This window comes from Patella vulgata, chromosome 2 (genome assembly GCF_932274485.2).
Source record: "Patella vulgata chromosome 2, xgPatVulg1.2, whole genome shotgun sequence".
Taxonomy (NCBI): domain Eukaryota; kingdom Metazoa; phylum Mollusca; class Gastropoda; family Patellidae; genus Patella; species Patella vulgata.
This window is the reverse complement of record NC_065880.2, coordinates 44755116-44778964: the sequence shown is the minus strand read 5'-3', so window position 1 is coordinate 44778964 and position 23849 is coordinate 44755116. Positions and strand designations below refer to the sequence as shown.

The following is a 23849-nucleotide window of genomic DNA, read 5'->3' as shown; positions in this document are numbered from 1 at the left end:
ATTGGTTGCCGTTTCGATTGTTCAGGAGTCCATTAAGATTAAAGGATCGCTAAATGAAATAGTTGCATATTTTCTAAGAATTCAAAACATAATTATTTCTATATCTAATTCTTAATACGTTGCCAAATCACTTCTATATATACTATTCAAAAAAAGTAGGGGATATTTGATTTTGGGGGCATAATACTAAAATATGCAAATGACTACGAAAAAAGTCACTGTAGAACCTAACAGAAGAAACATTTCCAGTTACATGTGACGCCCAAACGCACCAATAGCTACCGCATGGAATGCAGGTGATGCTTGGGATCATCATGGGGGTCCAACCCAAGATTTGCACGACTCTGACTTTGAATGTTACAGTCATTGTGGCATTGAATTCCAGGGTGGAAACATCAGTTTAATTGTTTTAGTGACCAGAAAATTTTTTTTTGATATGCGTCGGCTTACCCAAAATGAAAGGTTACGTGCCCTTGGCATGCTACAGATCGGCACAACACATGTTTCCCAGTCTGTCATAAGCAGGCTATGGTCCAGATACCGTGATACACAATCTGTACAGGACAGACCACGCTCAGGTCGACCAAGGGCGACAACTCAAGCCCAGGATCGATTTATCCGTACCTTGGCCTTGAGAAATCGTGTCATCACAGCAAATCAGATCAGCGCTCGTCTTCAAACAGACACTGGTGTGAGAGTGAGTGGCCAGACGATTCGGAATCGACTGCATAGGGGTCACCTTCGCGCCCGACGTCCTCGCGTGATCCCTTGTTTGAGAGATCATCACATTCAGGCAAGACGTCGTTGGTGTAGGGATCGTCAACACTGGGATAATCGACGCTGGAGCAATGTGATGTTTTCAGATGAGTCAAGGTTCACTGTTGATTTTTTGGACAGACGTAGGAGGGTGTGGCGTCGTCGAAACGAGCGCTTCCAAGACGTTAACGTCATCAGACATGATCGATTTGGGGGTGGTTCTGTTATGGTGTGGGGAGGCATCACTGTTGCTGGAAGAACGGCTTTACATGTTGTTGCAGGGCGTGTTACAGGCCAGTACTACCGGGACAACATCTTGGCAGTCCATGTTGTGCCGTTCGCACGACGTCATGGCCGCCGTTTCATCTTCCAGGATGACAACGCAAGATGTCACAGGGCCAGGATCGTTACAGGTTACCTCCAACAACAGAACATCACCACATTACCTTGGCCAGCACTGAGTCCCGACCTCTCCCCCATCGAGCATGTCTGGGACATGCTTGGACAGAGGTTACGTCAACGTCAACAACGTCCTGCCAATGTCCAAGAACTTGCTGCTGCGTTGCAACAGGAATGGGACAATCTGGACCAAAATGACCTTAGACGTCTCATTAGGAGTATGCCACGTCGGATCAATGCTTGTTTGGCAAACAGAGGAGGATTTACCCGTTACTGACTTGGTTGTGATGCTGTGGTAACTTTGCTGTTTGACCCCGGGTATCATTTTACCCTTATATTGACAACCGCAAACCCATTTTCCAAGCATTTCAGACCAAAGCAGAAGAAGGCAAATTTTTGATTCCGACACAATTAGATAACAGAATGACCTAAGAGCACTATCATTAGATTAATTTGAGAATAGCCAAAGTAATCTTCAGGTCTTTTTCTTTTTTCTTTATAGGCTTAGGCCCACCTTTTTTAATGAGCTTAGGCCCACCTGTCACGGACAGGTTGACAGGTGGGTCCTGTCCGGCACTGTTTGAAATAATTTCTACTCGCCGACGGATATTGGAAATTGTATTATTTATTTTCACTGGAAAACTGTCAAAGTCCGTGGTTAAACGATAACGATAATGATGCCTGGTTGAGAGAAACTATTTAAATCTGCACACGTGATAATAACACTGTAAAATCCAACGTTTGATTTAAAAAGAAAATGATATATTTACCAATTTCTGAACTGACACAAATGAATTATGGGATTTAGGTGTATTCTTTAACAAGGTGGGACTGGGTGTATAGATGTCATGTATTTTAAGGCTTTATTTTAACATATTTTAAACATATGACTTATAAAAAATGCAATTATCAAATGATAATTTATATTTGAAAAGAACAACAAGCGAGACTCTCCTAATCAAGCGGAACAATGTGATGAATAAATGCCAGCTGTTCCTATATCCACTTACATATATATAACATAAATGATATTATTTCCATAATAATCTGATTAACCCGTATATTATGCTTTATGAGTCGCATGTTCTAATTTAGGGATGATTAGGCACGTAATGTCCAATATTGAATGAAAAGGTAGTTTCAAAACATCCACAACGAAAAAATGCTACTGAACAATAAAAAGGTGGCATGAGTCACGTACAGAAATATTATTTATGGTTTTAGAATAGAAATTGGGCACGTACAGATTATATAACAAGACAGATTGTATAATGTCATTTAAAATATATATTATAATAATTGGAAGGTTTTATTACTTATTATGTTGATCGGACATCGTCGCGTCTATTGGAATAAAGTATATTAATGTAACTAGTTTTATAAGGAGTGTGATGATTACAGCGTCTAATAATTTATAACGGAAATAGTGATATACTTATTTATTTATTTTCATTCGTGTTATTTAGTGCAACGCTTGTCTCCGCCGACAATGAGGTGCGAAATAAAGTAAAGTTTACCGTTATATGATTTTGGTTATTATCATTAATAAAATCATAATTTCCAATTGATCAAGCTGAAATCACAAAATTAGGGATCGTGTGACTAGTGCATAATTATTCAGATTACACAGATTTATAAACCCAAATGATGGGCTGAAGAAGACCGGTATATGTCATGCAGTGTGCTATGAAGGAAATTTGGTCCGGACAGCAATTGAATTCCATCTTTCAAGGGCTCTTTCACAGGTACGTCAAGGTATACACGGGTAACATTCTCCGCCAACACCCGAATCCAACCTATGACCTCATAGTTAGTGAATCAGCTAATGAAAATAATATGGTCATCAGTTACTAAAGGTTTGCCCCCCCCCCTTCCCCAAATTTGTAGTGTGTATCCATACGAGTAAAAATCAATTGGTCAGATCGGGCACTGACAGCTAGGGCATGACGAGAGCTAATACCAGTTTTGTTATTAATAACAGTACTGCGTTTGTTCAGAAATTGGGTACAAAAATGTTTCTGGAAACACTATAAGTATTCCTGAAATCTTTTTCATTTTAAGCTTTATATATATATATATATATATATATATATATATATTGATACATGTAGCCATACAATATGTGGTGTTTTTTTTTTGTTTTTTTTTATTTCGTTTGATACAATTCTTTAAATTTTACTTTCCATCTACTAATACGTTTTCTTTCACAAATTAGTTCACGTTTAAACGGAGTGATAACTTAAGAATTCACACATGATATTCTTTACATCAGCAAAGGGGTGTCGCAAAGCAAGAAACATCAATGTCCTGTAGAGTGACGTTACGATTTTCACAACTACTAATTTCGCATCTCGTTTATGGCTCATTGGTTGCCGTTTCGATTGTTCAGGAAGAGTCCATTAAGATTAAAGGATCGCTAAATGAAATAGTTGCATATTTTCTAAGAATTCAAAACATAATTATTTCTATATCTAATTCTTAATACGTTGCCAAATCACTTCTATATATATACAATCATAGGAATCATTCTAGCACTTAAAAAAAATCATTCACATAAAAATTTGAAATCAGTGCCGGACTGGTGGCCCGTCGGCCCACCTGTCAGGTCATTAACCAAGGCCCACACAAGTACGCGCCGAAGGCGCGCGAACGTCTGCCCCCCCCCCCCCCGGAAAATATTGAAAATTGACAACCGCAAACCCATTTTCCAAGCAATGAGTGTATTCTGGGGATAACATCTAGTATATTTTGGCATTCGGACACACATATATATAGGGAGAGTACCAGGGACCGGGCCCATCCTTGCTGTCAAATAATTGCAACAAATGGGACTATAACAAAATTATTGAATCATTAAATAAATCTTATAGCAGTTTACAAAGTAGGTTTCTTAAGTAGACGTGAACTATCATAGAAATCCCTTATGTATTTTTCAAAGTTGCTAACTCTGGTAGATATTGGACACAACTACCAGTTAAATCATAAATAACTCTACAGTCTACTCTTGACGTCGACACAACTTGTGGCGTTTATAGTCAGTCTAATATTCTTTGTCAGTCAATACGCAGCTTTGAATGGATATACGAGGCTTGCGCTTTCTCACACTGCTCATAACGGATAACTAGAACTAACTAACTACCATGCAAAGCCATGGAAAGTTCTTCTAATTCATCTTTTGATATATTTGAAAATGGAACCTCTATTGTTAATGAAAGTGAATTTAATGAAGAGGAATATTTAAGTGCTTCACTTGGGGAGCGATATATTAGTACACCCGTTGTTGTGTTTTTAACTCTTATTTATGTTATAATATTTATAACTGGTGTTGTTGGAAATGTGTTTACCTGTATCGTGATAGCTAGAAACAAATGTATGCATACAACTACAAATTATTACCTTTTCAGTTTAGCTATATCTGATGTCTTAACTTTATTATTAGGTAAGAAGAAATATTTTAACTATTTTTTTTATAATTATTATTTTTAATAACTTTTTAATTTATTATTTCACCTTTTTTTGGGCACATTTATTATTTAAAATCAAACGATCAAGTTCACTTCATCGTTTTATTATCATATAACAATTTTCTTAAACCAAAGTAACTTACCTTACATAACATGACTTTATACTAAATACTTAGTAAGCCTATGTATCGAAAATTGTATATCTTTTCAAGCTTTAAAAACGTTATCATATCAGACGGCCTTCACTGTTGATCGTTTCGTCACCACATGCCCATTATCTAGATTTTATTAGCTTTTAGTTTTCTCCTTTATTGTAAATAGTTACTCATTAACTGTTATGCTATGCCGAAACAAACTACTGAAGTTTAGTATTTCGCAGAACGTTTTCGTAGATTTATGACTTTTTAATTACAAAACTGTTTTGATGTTTATAAATACAATGTTACAGGTAAAGATAAATCTTCGTAAACACTTCAGTTGAAGATTATGTTACGTTTGGTGTAGTTGCAACCTAACTATGAAACAACTAATTAATATTGCGATATTGAACATGAGTGAGCTCTTTTTAAAGCATGCTCTAAAATCTAGACATTGTCATTTTTGTTTTTCATTCAAATGAGCATATTTTTGTTTAAGAAATCCAGAAATATACTAGCGGGCTAATTAGCACTGTGGTATACCCCTGTTTGAACCAAAGCAGGCGGAGAAGGAAACCATAAATTCCGGTTCAAAATTTCAGAGTTAACCACTGGCGCTTGGGCGATTTTAATTTAAGTGCAGCACAGAATCTTTGGACCAGGGACTGGGTCCCGGAAGCTACCCATCTTCTTGTTCTTTTTGCGGCTGATGCTCTTCGAAACTGGGCATGCTTGCTACTTGGACAATTGCGCATCAATTGACGGATGGTGACTTTGCCTTCATGTTCGATTCCTGGTCCATAAAGTACTATCGTATTTGTTCTAAAGCCGTTTCTATTGAAATTTATATATAATTTGAGGAAAATTATAAGCGCATTGAGCAGATTTTTGTGAGAATTACTTTGATCCAACGCATACAGCTGCACACACGATATATTATTTTTTGTAGCCAATGAAACATTGGGCTGTTTGATGGACAACTCCTCCCAGTAAAAATGATGGATCTTGCTCTTAGATGGCGATTTTAAGGGTCCATGGCAACGACATGATAGCCAACAGACAAATCCCCCTCTCCATGCCACAGAATAAATGAGCGGTTGCAATGCAAGATACGCCCACATTTTGCAAGAGATGGATAGAGAACGAGCTAAAAGCAAATGCGATTTTTCGTACAACCGGAGACCATAATCCAGGAAGTTACCGTCCGATATCCTTGAAAATATCGAAAGGAACCCAGATCTTTGGGTTATAAACATGCATTTCAAGTTTCATCAAAATCGGATAACAATTGTGACATCTAGAGTGTCTACAAGCTAAAAACGTGATTTTTCGTACAATCAGGGGTCAAAATCCATGAAGTTACGGTCCGAAATACGCGAATATAGCAAGGAACCGAGACCTTTGGAAAATAAACCTATATTTCAAGTTTCGACAAAGTGGGTTAAAACTTGTGACATGTAGAATGTCCACAAACAAATTGTGGACGACTGTCCGGACGGACCGACGGACGTCCAGACGGACCGACGGACGTCCAGACGGACAGGGGCGACAACAATATACGCCCACATTTTTCATGTGGGCGTATAAAATACTCTATTTTAGTCTAAAAATGGACGATGTGGTGAATCGAGGTTCATTTCTTTCTGCGGTATTTGTTGTACTTTGTTTCTAATGTATATAAGAAATTCCTTATCACGGACCATAAAAAATAAGATAATTAAATGATAAGACAGAACACATAAACTGATATTAATTTGATAGTTTCTATGCATGAGGTGTCTCTCTTGGCGAGTCGATGATTTAGATGCATACAGAATGAAGCCAAACAATTTTTAGTTTACCAATTCCTTACCAATATTATTTTACTCGGTGTTTCTAAATGCAGTTGCAGTTTATCCATGCTTTACGCTCGCATTTACCTATGGTGATATCGTAGGTGTCTCCTAGGAGACCCGTCGGAATAGCATGTCGTCAGTGGGAGGCCAGTCCAGCAAAGGGTGGAAATGTGATAGCGAGTGGGCTTTAACACCCTATACTGATTTGCTCCGACTGGTTTAATGAAGGTGGACATAGACACGCCATACAGTGTGCTATATCGAATTTCAATTGTCAAGAGATCTTTTACGTACATGTCAATGTGTATACCGGACCTTGTTTTTTTTATCCTATCCGAATGACTATACGTTGTCCCTCTGGGGAAACGACGATGGAAAATCCCCATGAACTTTCTTGGTCAAAACTAGGATCGAACACGAGATAACGAGCCACAGTCTAGCCTCCTCGTCTACCTGTTTCGTCTCCATTTACTTGCTTAAAATGCTAAAGCGATTCTGTTTATGATGTACTTTTTGTAATTTCAAACTTGACAAAAGTACAACCATGTCAGTTAGGCAAAAATCCCCAATGATTGAGAAGTAGTCTCAAGTAAGTGTTTTAAAAAATATAAACATACAATCTCTTAAGATAGGCTTTAGAGGAATTGGAGAGCTTGTATCATGTTTCCTTTTACAAAATTAGCTCAACATGTCATTTTCAAGTCTTCTTTAAGAACAATCTCGAAAGAGTTTACCATGAAAGAAATGTTCTCATTGGCTGTTCAGATCTATCAAATGTAACTAATAGTCTCTTCTTATGCAGTACATACCTCTGATGAATGTTTTCTCTAAAAATCAGCCTCAAATAAAATCAGCCTTCTCTTCTTTAGATGTTCACCAGGCAGTTTCAATAATATGTTCAGGGGATTGCGCAAGCAAGTCGAAAAAATCGGCTGTCCGACATATATATTATATTGTATTCGTTAGTGGCCTTAAGAGAGCTTCTGGTTGCTCATTAGTTCGTTTGTGATAATTGTCATAGGGGAATAGGTTGTTGTGAGAGATAGTTTAAAAGCTGACAATTGCACGACTGTCGTTTTTGTACGATATTACGTCAATAGTAAATAACGAAATAACCTCATTTTCAAGTCAATTTACCGGTATTATGCAACTAACGTTTCTTTTGACGGTAATGTTTACATGTGGAGGTGAAAAATGTTAACGCGTAACGTTTTTGCGAATTAGCAAGTATAATTTCCGATATAATGATAATAAATTTCAGCATAAATGAAAAATATCTTATGGAGGAAATTGGTAGACTATGGCGAAAACAAGATATAAATGCTGGACTTTTCATTACATACGTTCTAAAGTTACTATTTAACTTACGATGTCGATATATAATTAGAAATTTTTACTAAAACTACATTGTTTCAAATCCCATCTCAGCAAATTAATAATCAACAGCTTGGATACATCAATGATACGATGTTTTTTCCAGTTTAATAGCTCAAGATCTTGATTTCAAATTGCTTGGTTGTCAAAATCGAATGCATTACGTTGAATTATTATGCACGTTAAAAGGACAACGATAAATATGCTTAGGACAGGAACAAATTTGTGCGCACAGTAATATTAGCAATAAAGTACATAGTGTATATTGTGGCCTGTTTAAAATTTATTTCATTTCATAATGACTGTGCAATGCAATACGGTATTCAATATTACAGTGCTATGGGCGTACCCTCTACGACATCAAAAAGAAAACAATGAATATTAATTAATGATGTCGAGGTGGAGCACACAGTTCATTTCCTTGAAACAAATTTAGTGTTTGGACAGGAATTGAGTTTAACGCTTGACCAAAACAATACTTCGGTCAATTTGATACTTAAATACGGCTATTGTTTCTATTGTCACGTGTATAATATAAAGTGCAGGCGGACCACACTACGTGCAAACTAAACCGAAAAGACAAACCTGCGGACAAGAAACAAAGTACACAGACATTGCAAGCTTTAACAACAAATATTAAATCAAGTGAATGGATTCGGGGGCCAGCCTAAAGCGCCCACTGCGCAGTCAACCCTGGGCCCATTAATGATACGGGCTTTACTCAAAATAAAAAAAACAAAGGAAAGACGCAATAATCCGACCCGTCTTGACGGTGGTCCTCTGCTGATTGACGTTTCTTGATGGCGATAGACTACCAACGGATGTCATGAGTTATAACGTTAAGCAATTAACAATAAGAAGCGTGATATGTCATATGGACACATTTTACCCTGGACACAGCGTTTCAGCTTAGTCTCCACTAAAATTGCAGGAAAGACATGAAATGAAGTTTAACCTGACACTTTTCTGCTCCAGTCGTTCGTATGAAAAGGGCCCACTCATATTTCAAATTCCAACAGCTCGATTTTTCGTCTCATACGAACGACTATACGTTGTACCTTGCCCTCCGTCCTACAAAGGGTGAACCACGCCTGAAAATCCCGATGAACTGTCTCGGCCAACATCGGGATCGAACGCCGGACTTTAGGTTAGCGAGCCAACGTCTTTTAAAATCGTTGATGTTGGAGCCACGGTGGCTAAGTGGGTAAGACGTGGCTCGATATCCTGGGGGTCGCGTGTTCGATCCCTAAATTGGCCGTCGAGGTTTCACCTTGTCAGTGGTGCAGGATGAAGGGCCTGACAAGGACAGCTATCTAGTCGTTAGCATGGGACGAAAAACCGAGGACCCGTGTATACATTGGCGTGCACGTAAAATATCCTTTGGCAGTTGGAATCCGGTATACGAGTAGGCTATAGTACCGCTCCCGGGCAGTTGGTTGTGGATATTAAAATAATATCGACTCAGTTCTTTCCAATACAACACATACATGTAATCTCATCTAAACTTAAAACCCTTGGAGACAGTATAACAACGGGATATCTAATTGAGGAGTGCACTCATAAAAAGAATTACAATTTTTGATTTATCTGTATAATTTGATAGATCTCTTCGAACAAGGTATTTATTATTTAGAATGTTGAATGTCGTTTGTAAAAAAGAAACTGTATGGAGTTTGTTTGAAATATATTTAAATAATACAGAAAGTTGTGAAGTAATAATATGTGTGAGTAATAAACGTTTATACACTTTTCATAACTATAGCCATGACCTCTTATGATATTATGTTACAAGCAATATAGTTTTATGTATCTAGACATAAAGCCCATGGGCAACTCGACTTTCAAAACCAATAAAGTGAACACTTGTTATTATTCCTTTCAGTTACGAAAATATAATTCATTTACTATAACCTAAGATATACGCGCCCTTATTGAACATTTTTTTTTACAAGACTTTGAACCCCCGACGGTTTGACTGTAGTCTATAGCCAAGTCGAATGTTATAATTTCGAGATAACATCAAATCAAAAGTTATAAATTTTTGGGCGAATAATGTCAAAGCGAATGGTATTATTTTACAAATAACGTCAAAAAGTATGTTATTTTTTTTCTACCAATAACCTCAAATCGAATGGTATTTTTTATCAGCCATAATTGCAATTACTTTCTGTCTTTCATGCATTGATCATCACATGTTTAGCGCAATAGTTTACCTGTTGGATCCATTTCAGTTTTAAAAGATTGCGTGTAAACCAACATAACCAGGCTATGAAGAGATGGCTTGTCTCGGGCAAGAATGATTGTAAGCCACGCCCGATACTTTATCCATAGGTTGATTCCAGTCGATCCAATAATTTCCGATGATCAATAATATCGAAATCTGTTGATAAGTTCAAAACGTCTAACACCCCGATCCGATATTTTTTGAATCAACAGATGATTTCATGGCATCAATGGACAAATAGTAATGTTTAAAGCTAAGCGGAAATCGGCCTGTTTACTAATTTTTTTTCTTTTCTTGGCTTTCTGGGTTCTCGGTTCAACACAACATCGGTTATATCGCGACACTGTCTATATCTAGAGATGTTATATTGTTAAAGACAAATCCATCTACAAATTCCAGTGAGTTTGATTTTTGGACTCGAAGCGATTTAGCCAACAGATAATGATAAGGAAGCAGTTGGGTGCTGGTTTATTGCAACCAACTTCTTTTAAAATCATGCAGAAGGAGATGAAGACCAACTTTAATTAGATCCATAATTTTGTTCAAAATATACTTTACAGTCGATAATGTTTTTAGATATAAAAACCATATAATATGTGATGAGTGTTGGAATAGGGCCCAAGTTATGTTAAGATGCAATAGCTGGTTGCTAGCGTCCAAAGCATAATATTAAAATCGGAATGATGCAATTATTTTCATATCGGCGTATTACATCAATAGAATCCATAATTGTGTTTAAACTATTGTACTTTACAAATTTGTGTGATTTTTAACTTATATAAAAAAAAACTGGGACACGCTCTGAACAGATGTAATCAAGACAAAACACGAAATGTATGAGTTTTCGTGATTAGAATACCAAGGTAATAAAGAACTAAATAATATAATATACACTATATGTATAGACGTAGTTTTCCATCACCGAGAAGTATATAATATAAATATTAATATGTAAAATCGATATCATATACTTATTGATATTCGCCAGTAATAATTGTGATTTCCCAACATATGCTACCTTAATTATCAACAAATTTGTAATATTCCTTCAATGATATAATATATTCAAGGGTCAGTGAAAACAATGTTTAATTTTTCACATATACAGACTATTTTAATTGAGAGAGAGAGAGAGAGAGAGAGAGAGACTAACATAATATGGTAGGGGTCTTTGGATGTGGGAGGATACCGGAGAAAACCCACCACGAAGTTGGACAAGCGACCCTACTCGTTTTCAAACCACGTCACTTGACTCAATGACAGACGTTAGTATGATCGAACCCGTTCGACCACCAACCCCCTAACGTGATTTTGAAGGACTTTTACCAATTACATGACATGAATAATAATAAGGTGGAGTCCTCACCCATATATTTCACAGTGAATGCGACAAACACACATGGGGGTAGGTTAATTTAAAGGAACATATTGGTGTCAGTCATTATAAAATATGTGATAGAACTCGTTAAATACATCCTAAATATAATTTTAACACAGAGATCATTGCTACGGGAGGTGTGTAACAAGCACGTGAAGAAACGGGAAGTGACGTCAAACATGACAAACACGAGTTGTCCTTCTATATAACTGACTGAAGTAACGAGCGATAACAGGCAAGCGATCGAATTTCATTTCACTGATAATTCAGTTGAAGATGAAAAGTTGTTATATGAGAGGATATTTGACAATTAGTTCATATCGACCAAAATGGGATTGTAGTGGTCCAATTAATTACAAACATATGACATTATAATGTTTAACTTTATGTGTGAGATTAATGTAATGTTGGTTTATTTCAAGTTTTTTCAACATGATTCAGTCAAATAGGAAGCGCAGGATTGCATTTCAAGTGATCAACCAATACAAATGTTGTAATGTTAGGATACACACGTTGTTATCAAGATTATAAGTCCAAATTTTGTTGATATTAGCATTAGAAGTAAACTTATTGCATTTCTAAGAAAAGTCCATAGACATTACATTAAGTGAATTTTAAAAACATGGATACACATTAAGTGAATTTTAAAAAAACATGGATAAACCCAATGTTTAATTAAAGATACATTTGTTAAGAGTTTAATAAAGAGTTGGCCATTCTTGCTATAATAGTTCAAAAATAGATGATAAAAAAAGAAACTATTGGAAATTTCATTCAAATTACTTCATTCTCAGCCAAGTTATCCTTGTTTGTAGTTTTGACAAGATGTGTGCACAGTGGTAACCAGGGCACTGGTATAATCGGGACTTAGCCTCGCTTTCTCATTTTTAAATTAATTTTTTTAAATGGCGAACCGTTTTAATCTAGTTAAAATCTCGAGTATCCGATGCCATCGAGAGTCGATTATGGTCTTGTTTTGTTAACAAATTTTTAATGTCTAATTAATAGTTTATATAACATTTCAGGCCTAAAGAAAGACCTGCAATAGGCAGATTTAGCTCTTGCATAATGTATGTTTAATGGATGTATAGCTTAGGTTTAATTAATACCCCTAGGGAGAGAGGTCTTACATGGGCTAAGCCTGTTCCCCAATCCCATTCAAACACCCGGAATAAAAATATTGTTTAAAAAAAATTATATCCATTCACTGTAAGTTATAATAATTTGTTCAAAAAATCAATTGGTGAAATTGCATTAGGCAAATAAAATAACGGATTGATGTTTGAACCTAGACAAGTGACTCTGATAATTAAGGCACATTTCAAGAATTAACAAAATATATTTACTAACAGTAAAGTTATAATTATTAGGCTTCATAACATAATTTAGCCAATTTATTTTACTATGAATACATTATTTTGTATTATATCACCAAACAATTAGATTGTAGGTCAAATACCAAAGGATATTGTCGATGTTCTAACTTATGCCAGTGACTAGGTCAAGTTTGACCGAAATTTATTCCCCAGAAGTAAATTTATAGAGATCCAGTGGGCTAAAAAAAAAAACCAAAAAACAAGTAATGTTTTATAAATATACGATCTTAGGTGAGTGACCGTGATAAAGAAGATTTATCACCCAATAGTACATTCTACAGTAGATATCGCTTGTGTGATATATTTCATAATCTACTGCGATATCCCCTTAGGAGATATCGCTTTACATGAATTTGATTGGTCAGTTGAAAAGGAACTACTTTTTTTATTTTCAAAGAACAGTTCATTTCTTATTAAAAGTAACTTTTTTTTATTAAAAATGAACTATTGTTATTTAATTGACCTTGATGGAAACACTGGGTCAATATAAAGGAATTGCAGTGGTTGAATTGCTGTCAAAAAATGATGTATCACTACGCCGTAATGTAATCAGGTTCAGTGAAAGTGAAATCTATAGCAAAGAATTATATTTATTTATTTGTGCAGTGTAAGAAAGGATTGAGTGATAAATAAAATCTCCTACTCGTCATTTTTGATATCAAAAAATATCAACACTCGTCGATAAAGTAAAAACAAAACTCGGCAGAGCCTCGTTTTTGTTACTTTAGCGACTTGTGTTGATATTTTTTGATATCAAAAAAGACTCGTAGGAGATTCTCTATATTCCCGGTTTAATCACAATCTATTCACCAGAGTTAAAGTTATTGCGTTCCAATATGCTTATTAAATATAGCGATGATGAAGGTATATTCCAAGTATAAAGAGAAAGGGTTGTAAGTTGAAGAGGGAGGTTATAGGTGATTATTAATCGTTTGTCTTTAGAAACTATAGCACAAACAGTGAAAAATACTTATTCTTGTGATTGATCAAAGCGTTATTACTCATGTATTTATAACGCTGTACGGAAATTTGTGATTATAAATAAAATACTTGAAATTACTGATTCAAATTCTCGGCACTGAAAAGAGATGTCCATCACTCGTTATGTTGATAAAAGTTGATATTACATGATACGAACGCGATTACCGTTAGCTAATAAATATACTTTTAGTATTTTTAGATAACCAATCCCTTATATGTGGAGGCAGACCACCATTAATTTCCCCATTGACTTCAATGTTAATTCTTGCCTCTTTGCCCGGCTCCAATTTTGAATGCGTTCACTACAGACAAACAGATGGTCATGTCCTTGCACTAAAATTTATTTGTATGAGGTTGACCACCAAAATTTTGAGAAATACAAACTTGAAGAAGCATACTAAAAACATTAACTATCCGCCGTACATATCACCGTAACCAACCTGATAACTCTGTTATCCTTCCGCCTCAAAATCATGAATATTTACCAACAAATTCAAACCCTCTTCGTCCATTCTAGACCAAAAAATAAACAAAAATGGGCAAGCAAAAGGGGAGAAAAGAGACACAGAGAATTGCTATAAATAGACGAACTACAATTTGTGCCTCCATGTGATTTGTCTACATTAAATAATTACGATAAACGCGATACGCATAGTGACACGCGTTATCTGAACCAGCAATTAGTACATATACAATAGTTTATGTAGATCCAGACCCCCAACATGTCCCAGATTTTGGCGAATATTCATAACATTGTGGAGAAATGAAAACAGGGTTACGCGGTCGGATACGTTGAAATGTACCCTGGATACTTTAATGCTTACTAGTATGCATTCTAATCAAAACACAGATCCTACTTCGTTTTTTATAGTTCAGAATTTCCTTTTACTTGTCTTTACTACATTAGGATCTGGAAGAGTTGTTATTGGCGTGTTCTGGATTAGCCAATGAAACGGTCTGTTATATCGAGCTTTTGGCGTGAGCTGCGCGGAACTGTGGTGGATAATCCACTAGAAACATCAATGCTGATTGGTTAATCAAATATCTGACGTCATAGGGCCCCTGACGCGACCCCCCAAAACAACTGGTCAGATCTTCATGTAGTGTAGGCCATCGAAAGCATAAAAAACGAAACGAAATATAGATCTGTATTTAATCAGATTGACTAGTAATAGTATGCAACTAAAGTTTGCGTTTCTCAAGATTTACATGGTCAACCTCATGCATGCTTTTGGTCAAGACGAAATACATCTTGCCGCATCTGTGGTAGAATGCGTTCAAAACGGAATTTAAGGGGAAAGCCTACGGTAATATGTGGGTGGATATAGACAATTGAAAGGCATCCTCAACTTTAATCCGAAATATAAAATCCCTTTATTATTATCATCGCATATCCAATTCGTCCATTTATCTCGAGGGGAAGATACATGAACTGACATTACATTTAATGGGACAGAGAGAGAAATGGGGTTTAACGTCCACTCGACACAAACTAGGTCATTTCGGGACTAACATATGGTTTTAATTTTATTTCAATAATTCGCTTGCGCGTAGGGGTCTTTAGCCTTGGGAGGAAACCGGGGAACCCAGAGAAAACCCACGAGGTTGGACAGGCGACCCTACTCCTTGTCAAGTACAACCGGGGATTCGAAACCACGCCAGTTGACTCAATGACAGGTCTTATGATACAGCGCGCACGTGCTAACCACTTGACCATTTAAAGGCATTCTCACCCGTAGTCCGAAATAATCTCTTTATTATTATCTTAACATATCCAAATCGCCCATTTGTCTTTGCATTTTGATATATAGTTCGCTTCTCGAGGGTCTGATTGTGTTAGAGGATATTAAACCATCTTAGCATATGGGATGTGATACTAGAATATCGCACGAAGATCAAGTTTTTGTTCGGTGTGAAATAATTCACTCGATTCAGAGATGGATTTATGTAAAAAGTATGCTTAACTTTTATTCCGATTAACCGTATATTATATTGTAATTTGTTTCCCACTGGCTTCCAATCTCTAGATTGGACACTCGACAGTGAGCTATTGAGTAATAATTCATGCACAGATACAGTATAAAGCAGGTGAACTTCCATGAAATCCACACCGAGTCCAATGTTTACGCCAACTTAAATAAATAAGATACGGCTGGGACACCGTGCCACTTTTTGAAATGGTCATTGGCGAACACCAAGGGTGGCGTCACCTCTGCATTTTAAATGGCAATGACGGTCAGTATACAAAATTAGATCTCGACCGATGGAAACCGAAATTAATTCAAGTGATGCCGTTGAGAAACGCGCCTTCGTTTCGAATACTCTAGGACTTACGTATGGTTGGAGATTATCCATTTACCAACCATTTGTACCACCTTGTACATTATTGTAATGTTAAATTGGTCCAGTCAACTCATTAAAGTTACAGCTTGCCGTGATCGCCAAAACCGCCCTCATTATGTTACCATATGATTGTCTGGTTCGCATATTAGATTGTGTCATTGGCTAACGGATATGACCGATAACTTTGTCTTTCGTTTATTTTACAATACCTTGTAACTTGTTAAGAGTCGAGAAGAGTATTTATTTAGTGATGACATAACACCAAACGTCTTGTATAATTCGTATTTAGTTACACTATTCAGACATGACCGGAAGACTTAATAATAACTGACATAGTTACCCGGCGTTGCATGGATGAGTTGCTTAATGACTCTTGTGTAGTTTTGATTTTGAGGTCTAGAAATAACACGATAGCCATTAACATTGTCAATGCATCATTAAATGCTGCACCAGATATAAACTAAATAGCACCATTATACATTCCTTGCCTTGTGTTATTTATAATACGACATTTCTTACACGTATAGTCATTATTAAATCAAGCCAACATATCCCCTCAAGATGTTTTCTTATATAATTATGATCTAGATTCCGATACTGAATATAGCAAATTTTAGCATAAAATAGTATTCTTTATCACGTAGATATTAATAAAAGGATGGGCCCTGATAAAAAAAAAAGTGGACTGTGTTATATCTACGATAGGGGCCATTTCATTGAAAAATTGTGATGCATAACATCGAGACATGTCATTTACAAGCATTTTGCGTGTCGTCAAGCTTTAGGCAGGTCATCATTATGGAATCAGTAATTCAAGGTTCCACGAAGAGTAAATTAAATCAAATGATGGTTCGCCAATATAGTACACGTACTTGCGGCTACTTCTTTGAGCTGTAATCCTCACAAAAGTGCATTAAATCTACGTCAGCCCGTCCTATTAAATAGTTACTAATTTATAAATTGTATTTGTACATGGTAAGGCCCAAAGGTTTTTCGTGTCCTTGAATATCCACAAGCATATATCAGACTATCTTGTTAAATGGAATGTGGTGGGGTATACTGACCCGTAAACACTTGACATTGGTCAATGTGGTACGTGGTCATTTACAAAGTAATTAAAGGAGCTAAATCGCTATTCTGGGGCACATAGAAATGAACACAAGTGGGTCGCAACGCATATATTAATGTAATATGAATGTCTACAAACTGATTTACATTCAATCGTCTCTACTGTAATTCCTAACCAGTTATGTTCGGCGAAATACGCGAAGATTGCAAATTGAATGACTTTCTTTGGCGTCTGGTTATTTCAGGCCACATCGGTAGTCTTTCCTTGTAAGATATGTTTAACCTCATTCATCCAGTCACCTCATTACAAATGGCGCTCAAAAGCATTCTGGCGCGCGATTCGTGTGCCAAGTTGAACATTTTCATTGTGTCTTAAATATTGGATACCAGAAGCGGCAAGATAACATCACTGTTAAATTGACCAGTAAGTCGTGTTTGCAATGTCGAAGAATGCGAATGATACTAAGTTAAAGAGCTAATACTTTAAACAATGCTAAACAGATATATAATTAATTATACCGTGTCAGTGGTGTTGCGAACTGCTGAACTCAATTAATGGTTAGGAGTAACATCATCGCATCGACCGTTGGTAAATTGATGGTGTTTCTAGCTGGTAACCCTATTAGAGATAGGAACATGAAACCCGACCTGATACTGTCACCGCGGTTTTTCAATATGGCTCGATGAAGTTCATTTCAAGAGTAGTTAAAATTGATTCTATGGCACCTTTGTTTTGGTCCAATCTTATTCTATCGCGCTTTAAAATTTGCAAAGATTCATTATTTCACCACGTGTACAAATTTTTATCTGCCTAATTATGTTAGTTTTGTGCAATACAATTTGTTTTTAAACAAACTTGTTCGAGGTGTGGCTGGTGTCTCCTAGATGATACATATTAAATGATTGAAAATCTTAGATAAAGCATCGAGCAGTCGAACGGCTTATCAACATACTTTAACATAAGGTATTGATGTAATTACTACTGCAATGCGTTCTCTCTGGAGTAAGAAATGTACAAATTCCAAATTGGAAAGGATCCAAAATCGCGCTGCTCGCATTGTAATTAAAGCGAGATCAAAATCACAGATCACTTCCGTCTTCCATAGTTTCCACTGGCTCCGAGTGCGCGAGAGAATTAACTTTAAATTTTTAACGCTGACATACAAAACATTAAATAAAACAGCACCAAGAAATCTTCAGAATCTCATGACCCTACCAATCAAAAAAAGTCACTGAGATCCGAAAGTAAAGTATTATTAGATGTACCGGTGAATAACATGAAGAAATTTGGTTCAAGAACTTTTCATTAAAATGCATCAATTCTACTTAATTCAGAAATGTGAAACCTCACCTATCTTCAAAGCCAGTCATTCTAATTAACCCACGTAAGCACTTTCGTGCACCCAGAGCATCCCCAAGTGGGATTTGTTGCTGCGCGATTTAATTTTCGTTATTATTATTATAACTTAAGTAAAATCAACGTTGTCATGTCTTAGGGCATGAAATGGATATTCTCGGCTTAGCCTCAGCAGAAGATGGTCATCGCCGAACTCCGTCAAGCCATTCACCTAATAAACCAGTTTGAACATTCTGGCTCATGTAAAAGGCTATTGTGTCCCAAAAGGTGTGATGTATAGACACATGGGCGAACCTATTTTAAGCCCCTTGGTTTCTTGGCAAGGCGCGATGGGGGGGGGGGAGGGAATTGTGACGCACAGCAGACTTAAGATTTAAAAAGGGCCTGTTGCCAGCGGTTAGAATTAATACCGGATGTGTTTATTCGATTTACCTCATTTATGCAGGAAACGTGCAAACTGTTATACCACTCTTGCTATCTGTTGAATCTTCTCAGTGAATGCGTTCATGAGGACATTTGACTCTTTGAATTCAGTCAAAGTTGGGTTATTAGCTTCATCTGTGATTAAACATAGTGCAGCTCTTTATATGCTTTATCTTGTCACAGGTTTCTTTTTGACTGACAATTGCAATTATAATGCGAATAAATGGTTATCCCGCAATCAATACCAAGACTAGAAATAGCTGGAGATATTTTGAGTGACTTTAGGTCTTAGTTTAGACGAGTTACTGATCTGATTGGCAATGTTGATTGGTTTATCTGTAATTACGAGCAGAGATCATTCTGACAGGTTATCGATAGACTAGATTTACAAGACGCAATCGTTATAACACAACAACCGGGCATGAATAACCAGTCAATTACCATGGCAGACCAATATCTTCGAATTTTTAGTCTTGGGAACCAGACAAACCTGTCATGGCGGTATAATTGCATTATACTTCTTCATGTATTTCTCTATCGTTTTAGTTTGCGAAGCCAAAAATTTGCAAATAAATATATTTTACAAACGGTAACGCTCTAACATTTAACGGGCATATTGTTAATTGAGATTTTAAATTTCTAATGCAGAGTAAGTCTTACTCGTTCTTTCCTTTTAGCGTGAAACATTCATGCAGCTAAAGTTTTTAAACTAAATAGCATTAATGAACACATGTTGCTTCTAGCGACTAATGGACACGATTGAAGATAATATGACGTTTCTTCTTTCAATAACTCTTCCCGTGCAGATCATTTTATTGGTCGTAATTGTAGAGGAAAATCATTTCATATTCTTATAATGAGGTATTTATTGGGATTTCACACGTTTCTGTAAGCTATTTCACTAACATACTTCCTCGCGAGGCAAATAATTTCTTCCAAATATTTTACAGCAAAGCATGTGGTATGAACATTTATGATCTTTTTTTTTCTTTATTAGTTAATTGTCAGATAATGCACCAAATGATGGTGGTGGTGTATTTTCCAGGGTATTTAACTTATAAAACCTAGAACTTTGAAGAATAAAGAATGAGACTCGTTTTGTTTGCGGAAAACATTATTAGCATTACTAACAAGAAACGTGTAATAGAGTTCTATGAAACATAACTTTTTCCTTCCATTTGATTTATTTTAATATTCTTCTATGTTTTATTATCTAGCTTTGGTCGTGTTCTAATGATCGTATAACTTATCCTGGCATTATAGCTGTCCACGGACACTGCATTACCATTGTAAATCTGCTCACTGTGCACAGCCCAAAACTGTTCAACTAGTCTTATATGGTCAGCGCTCTTTTAATTATCAAGCACCTGTTTTATGGAATAATCTACCAATTTAGTTAAAGATGTTGTACATCTCTATATTCTTTTAAAAAACAACTTAAAACACATTTATTTAATCAGGCTTTTAACTGACTCTGTATACAATCGTTAACATGTCCATAATCTTGTTGTTTATTTATGATTACATTGTCACTTTGTAAAGTGCCCCTGAACATGTTATATGAAAGGGCGTACTATAAATATGCTGTAATAATAATAATAATAGAATAGGTTGAAAAGATTACAGATAAAATTCACCGTAGCGCTGTGTAACTATTTCTATCACGTATGTTAAACTTGAGGACGGCAAAGTTGTCCTTTAACTTAACTGACCTGATATGTTATGGAATAGTTTGGACAGATTCCAATTAACATTCAACTTGGCGTTGCGTAACCTTTTATATCACGTATGGAAATTATGTGGAAGAGAAAGTTGACCTAAGTGTTTTTCTCTTCCACCGACCCTTTCTCTATAGGTATCTCAAGCATGCCTATAACAGCAACCAGGAAATAAAATGGTGATAGCATGTTCCAGAGTATGGCATAAAACACTTTAAGCCTGAGATGAATAAATACGACAATTCCCTTTATGCAATATGTTTATTGTTGAATTATCTATGTTTCTTTGAAACCTTAATGCAGACATAGACAATTAAGCCGAATATCGACATCAAAGGGGCAAATAAAGCTAAAGTTTTCGGTGTCAAGTCGACAGAAGGTCATTCCGCCGCCAATTACAGCAAATTCAATATTTACACAGCTTATAACAGTCATCTTATTCCCAGATTGCCCAGACCTCTTGCGGAACGATGACAATACCAGGACTAATCTACAAATTGGAATTGTTTGTTTTGCATATGTGGTAGATATAGGAGGCAATCGATTTGAGACTGTGATGTTTTGCTGGAAAATTGCTTAACGGTTATCTAAACAAGTGATGATGTCGATAATTGACAACAGCTGATTGAATGGGCACTTGAACACTTATTAAGGTATTTGAAGAGTCAGACTAGTCAGGAAGGGGTATAAATTAAACAAATTTGTGCGTTTTATATCGCTCCTACTCGGATCTATTTTATAAGATTCATAGCATTGTAAGTAATTTAAAGCTGGAAAATCACAGTTTTGTCAACTGGAAGTGTTATTTACGTGAGTTATGTACATGCCCTAGATGAAATGGAAGAGGTCAAAGGTTTCACAAAGCATGTTATTTGACCTCGAAGTCAAAAAAGTCATTGCAGCTAGAAACAGTATTACTATTTACAGTAAACAATTTTAAATTTTTACTTCCAGACACTCACATTTAGTCCTTGTGCCATATTGATACTTTACATGCCTTGTCGGATACTTTTCTTTCTAATTTTCATCATTGCTCAATTCAAAATTATTTAATTTTAGAATTACTTTAATTTATGTTCTTGTTCACGTGCCAATGATATACAGTAAAACGATTTTTTAAGTATTTACTGTAAGTTTCACTGCGCGGCTAGGTTTATGGACTACCCGGGCTACTTAGCTGCATGTTTCTTTGTAAGGCAGCCTATATTAATGTTATATTCCACAAATTTATTGTTTGTTACAGCGTAATTGGACACATAAACTGCAATTCAATCCAACGAGAATTAAAGTGTTGACGTCTCAAAGAACCCAAGACATGCGGTACAAGGTTAGAACGTACCAGCGAGATTTCTTGGCGTCTTGTTTTATAGCTATCCTTGACGACTTTGTTGCTATGGACCGGGACAAGCTCCTGTCCGTGTCAAAAAAGTTTTTTAACGTCTATTATTCCAACATGTTGCGTGTTCCGGTTAACTCAGTTTTGGGGGAAAAGAAAAATGAATAAAAACTGAAAGCTACTCTTTTAATTATAGACGCATCTTAATTTATAGATAGATATCTAGTTGTTTGCGCTAGTGAACATCCATTACAGCAGCTACTTTCAAAAGAGACATCGATTTGTTTTGAGGGCGTGAAGAAAACATCCATAATCCTAAATGTCATGGATGGTAAACGATGAAATTTAATGACCTAGAAACTTTAATCCGTTTTTAACTACCCATTTCTAGTTTAGAAATATGTTCGAAAAAAGTGGGCGTAAGGAAGTACGTACCATTGCCAGAATCAATCTTAATCAAGTATATTTTGGTTTGCGTTGAAGGTCATCATTGATTGGACATTTTATTTTTGTCGAGTTGGTTTTATCAGCCGTTTGATATTTATTTATCTGGGGAAAGACAGGTTGTTTGCTAATTCTAACTGGGTTCTTAGAAACCTATCAAAAAAGTTTCGAAAATTTCGTTATACTAAGGTGTGTGTGTGTGTGTGTGTGGGGGGGGGGGTCCTTATATGATAAATTCATATGAATCAGAGGAAGAAGTGACACGACCTTGTCAAATGTGATTACTTCATCTACTATATATATATGAGTTCCTTCATTTTACGTCCACAAACCCCAGATTAATCACAAGAACCGTGTCACATTCTGACTCTTCTGTTGACAATCTAATTTACTTCCATGGGGTAGCGTACCGAATTATACATGTTGTTGGTGACACCTTGTTTTAATTAACTGCAGCGGCCTTGAAACACCTTATTACCGACATCTGTGACAGGAGGAAAATCTACCATCTACTAGACCTTCGTGCTGATCGAGCGGTACATTTGTTGTTTCAAAATTGTTTTATACCCAATTCATTTTGGACGGTGAAGGCTAACACTTACTGTCCACTTTTCAGTTAAAAGAGTCAATGTCAGATTTGCAGTTAAAGTTGTCAAAATATTTCTTCAATGAGAACTGCGTTAATAGTCGAACCGCTACAGCCACATTTGACACACAAATTCAACAACACTATAGGAGCAAACCAGACATACATTCTGAACCCAAACATCTTTCTAAAAATTGGAGAAAAACTTATAATCAATACCTATCTGTCAAATCGGGAGGCGATTTTACAATCTGTGTTCCGGATATCCTCTTTTGTCAGAGTTGCCGGTAATAGGGCATGCTTGAACAGTTCTGACAATCTAACCTTGCCAGTAGCCAGTATAATTGGGGTGGGGATAATGATAACCTGTATCCCGTATGGTGATCCATGCATGAGAGTTAAGGACTTCACTGAAATACAAGAGCATCGCTAACGCTGCAATATACGTCCACATTCCAGCTTTGATTGATATGGTACTTTTAAAATGGAGACGATGAAATATGAAATGGCTGTAATATGATCAGAGGTAAAGAAGGCTAGGCGTCGGGTTTGTTTTATACTAACAAAAAAGTGGGTGTGACACTGCCCCAGGAGGTCGGGGCAAGCATCAAAATAAATAGTTAATGTCTTTATGGTATAAGGAATAAATA

General features: G+C 36.2%; 2 protein-coding genes across 2 annotated transcripts in view; one reads left to right on the top strand and one right to left on the bottom strand.

Moving 5' to 3' along the window:
* LOC126811572 (RYamide receptor) overlaps window positions 1-23849 on the bottom strand; it is a 265432-nt gene that overhangs the window by 86402 nt on the left and 155181 nt on the right. The gene's annotated exons all lie outside the window — the stretch shown is intronic.
* LOC126811571 (pyrokinin-1 receptor) overlaps window positions 4180-23849 on the top strand; it is a 76905-nt gene continuing 57235 nt past the window's right edge. Inside the window, exon 1 of the mRNA XM_050537263.2 lies at window positions 4180-4594. Coding sequence (XP_050393220.1) covers window positions 4306-4594 — 289 coding nt within the window. The 5' untranslated portion in view covers window positions 4180-4305. The remainder of the gene's footprint in view (window positions 4595-23849) is intronic.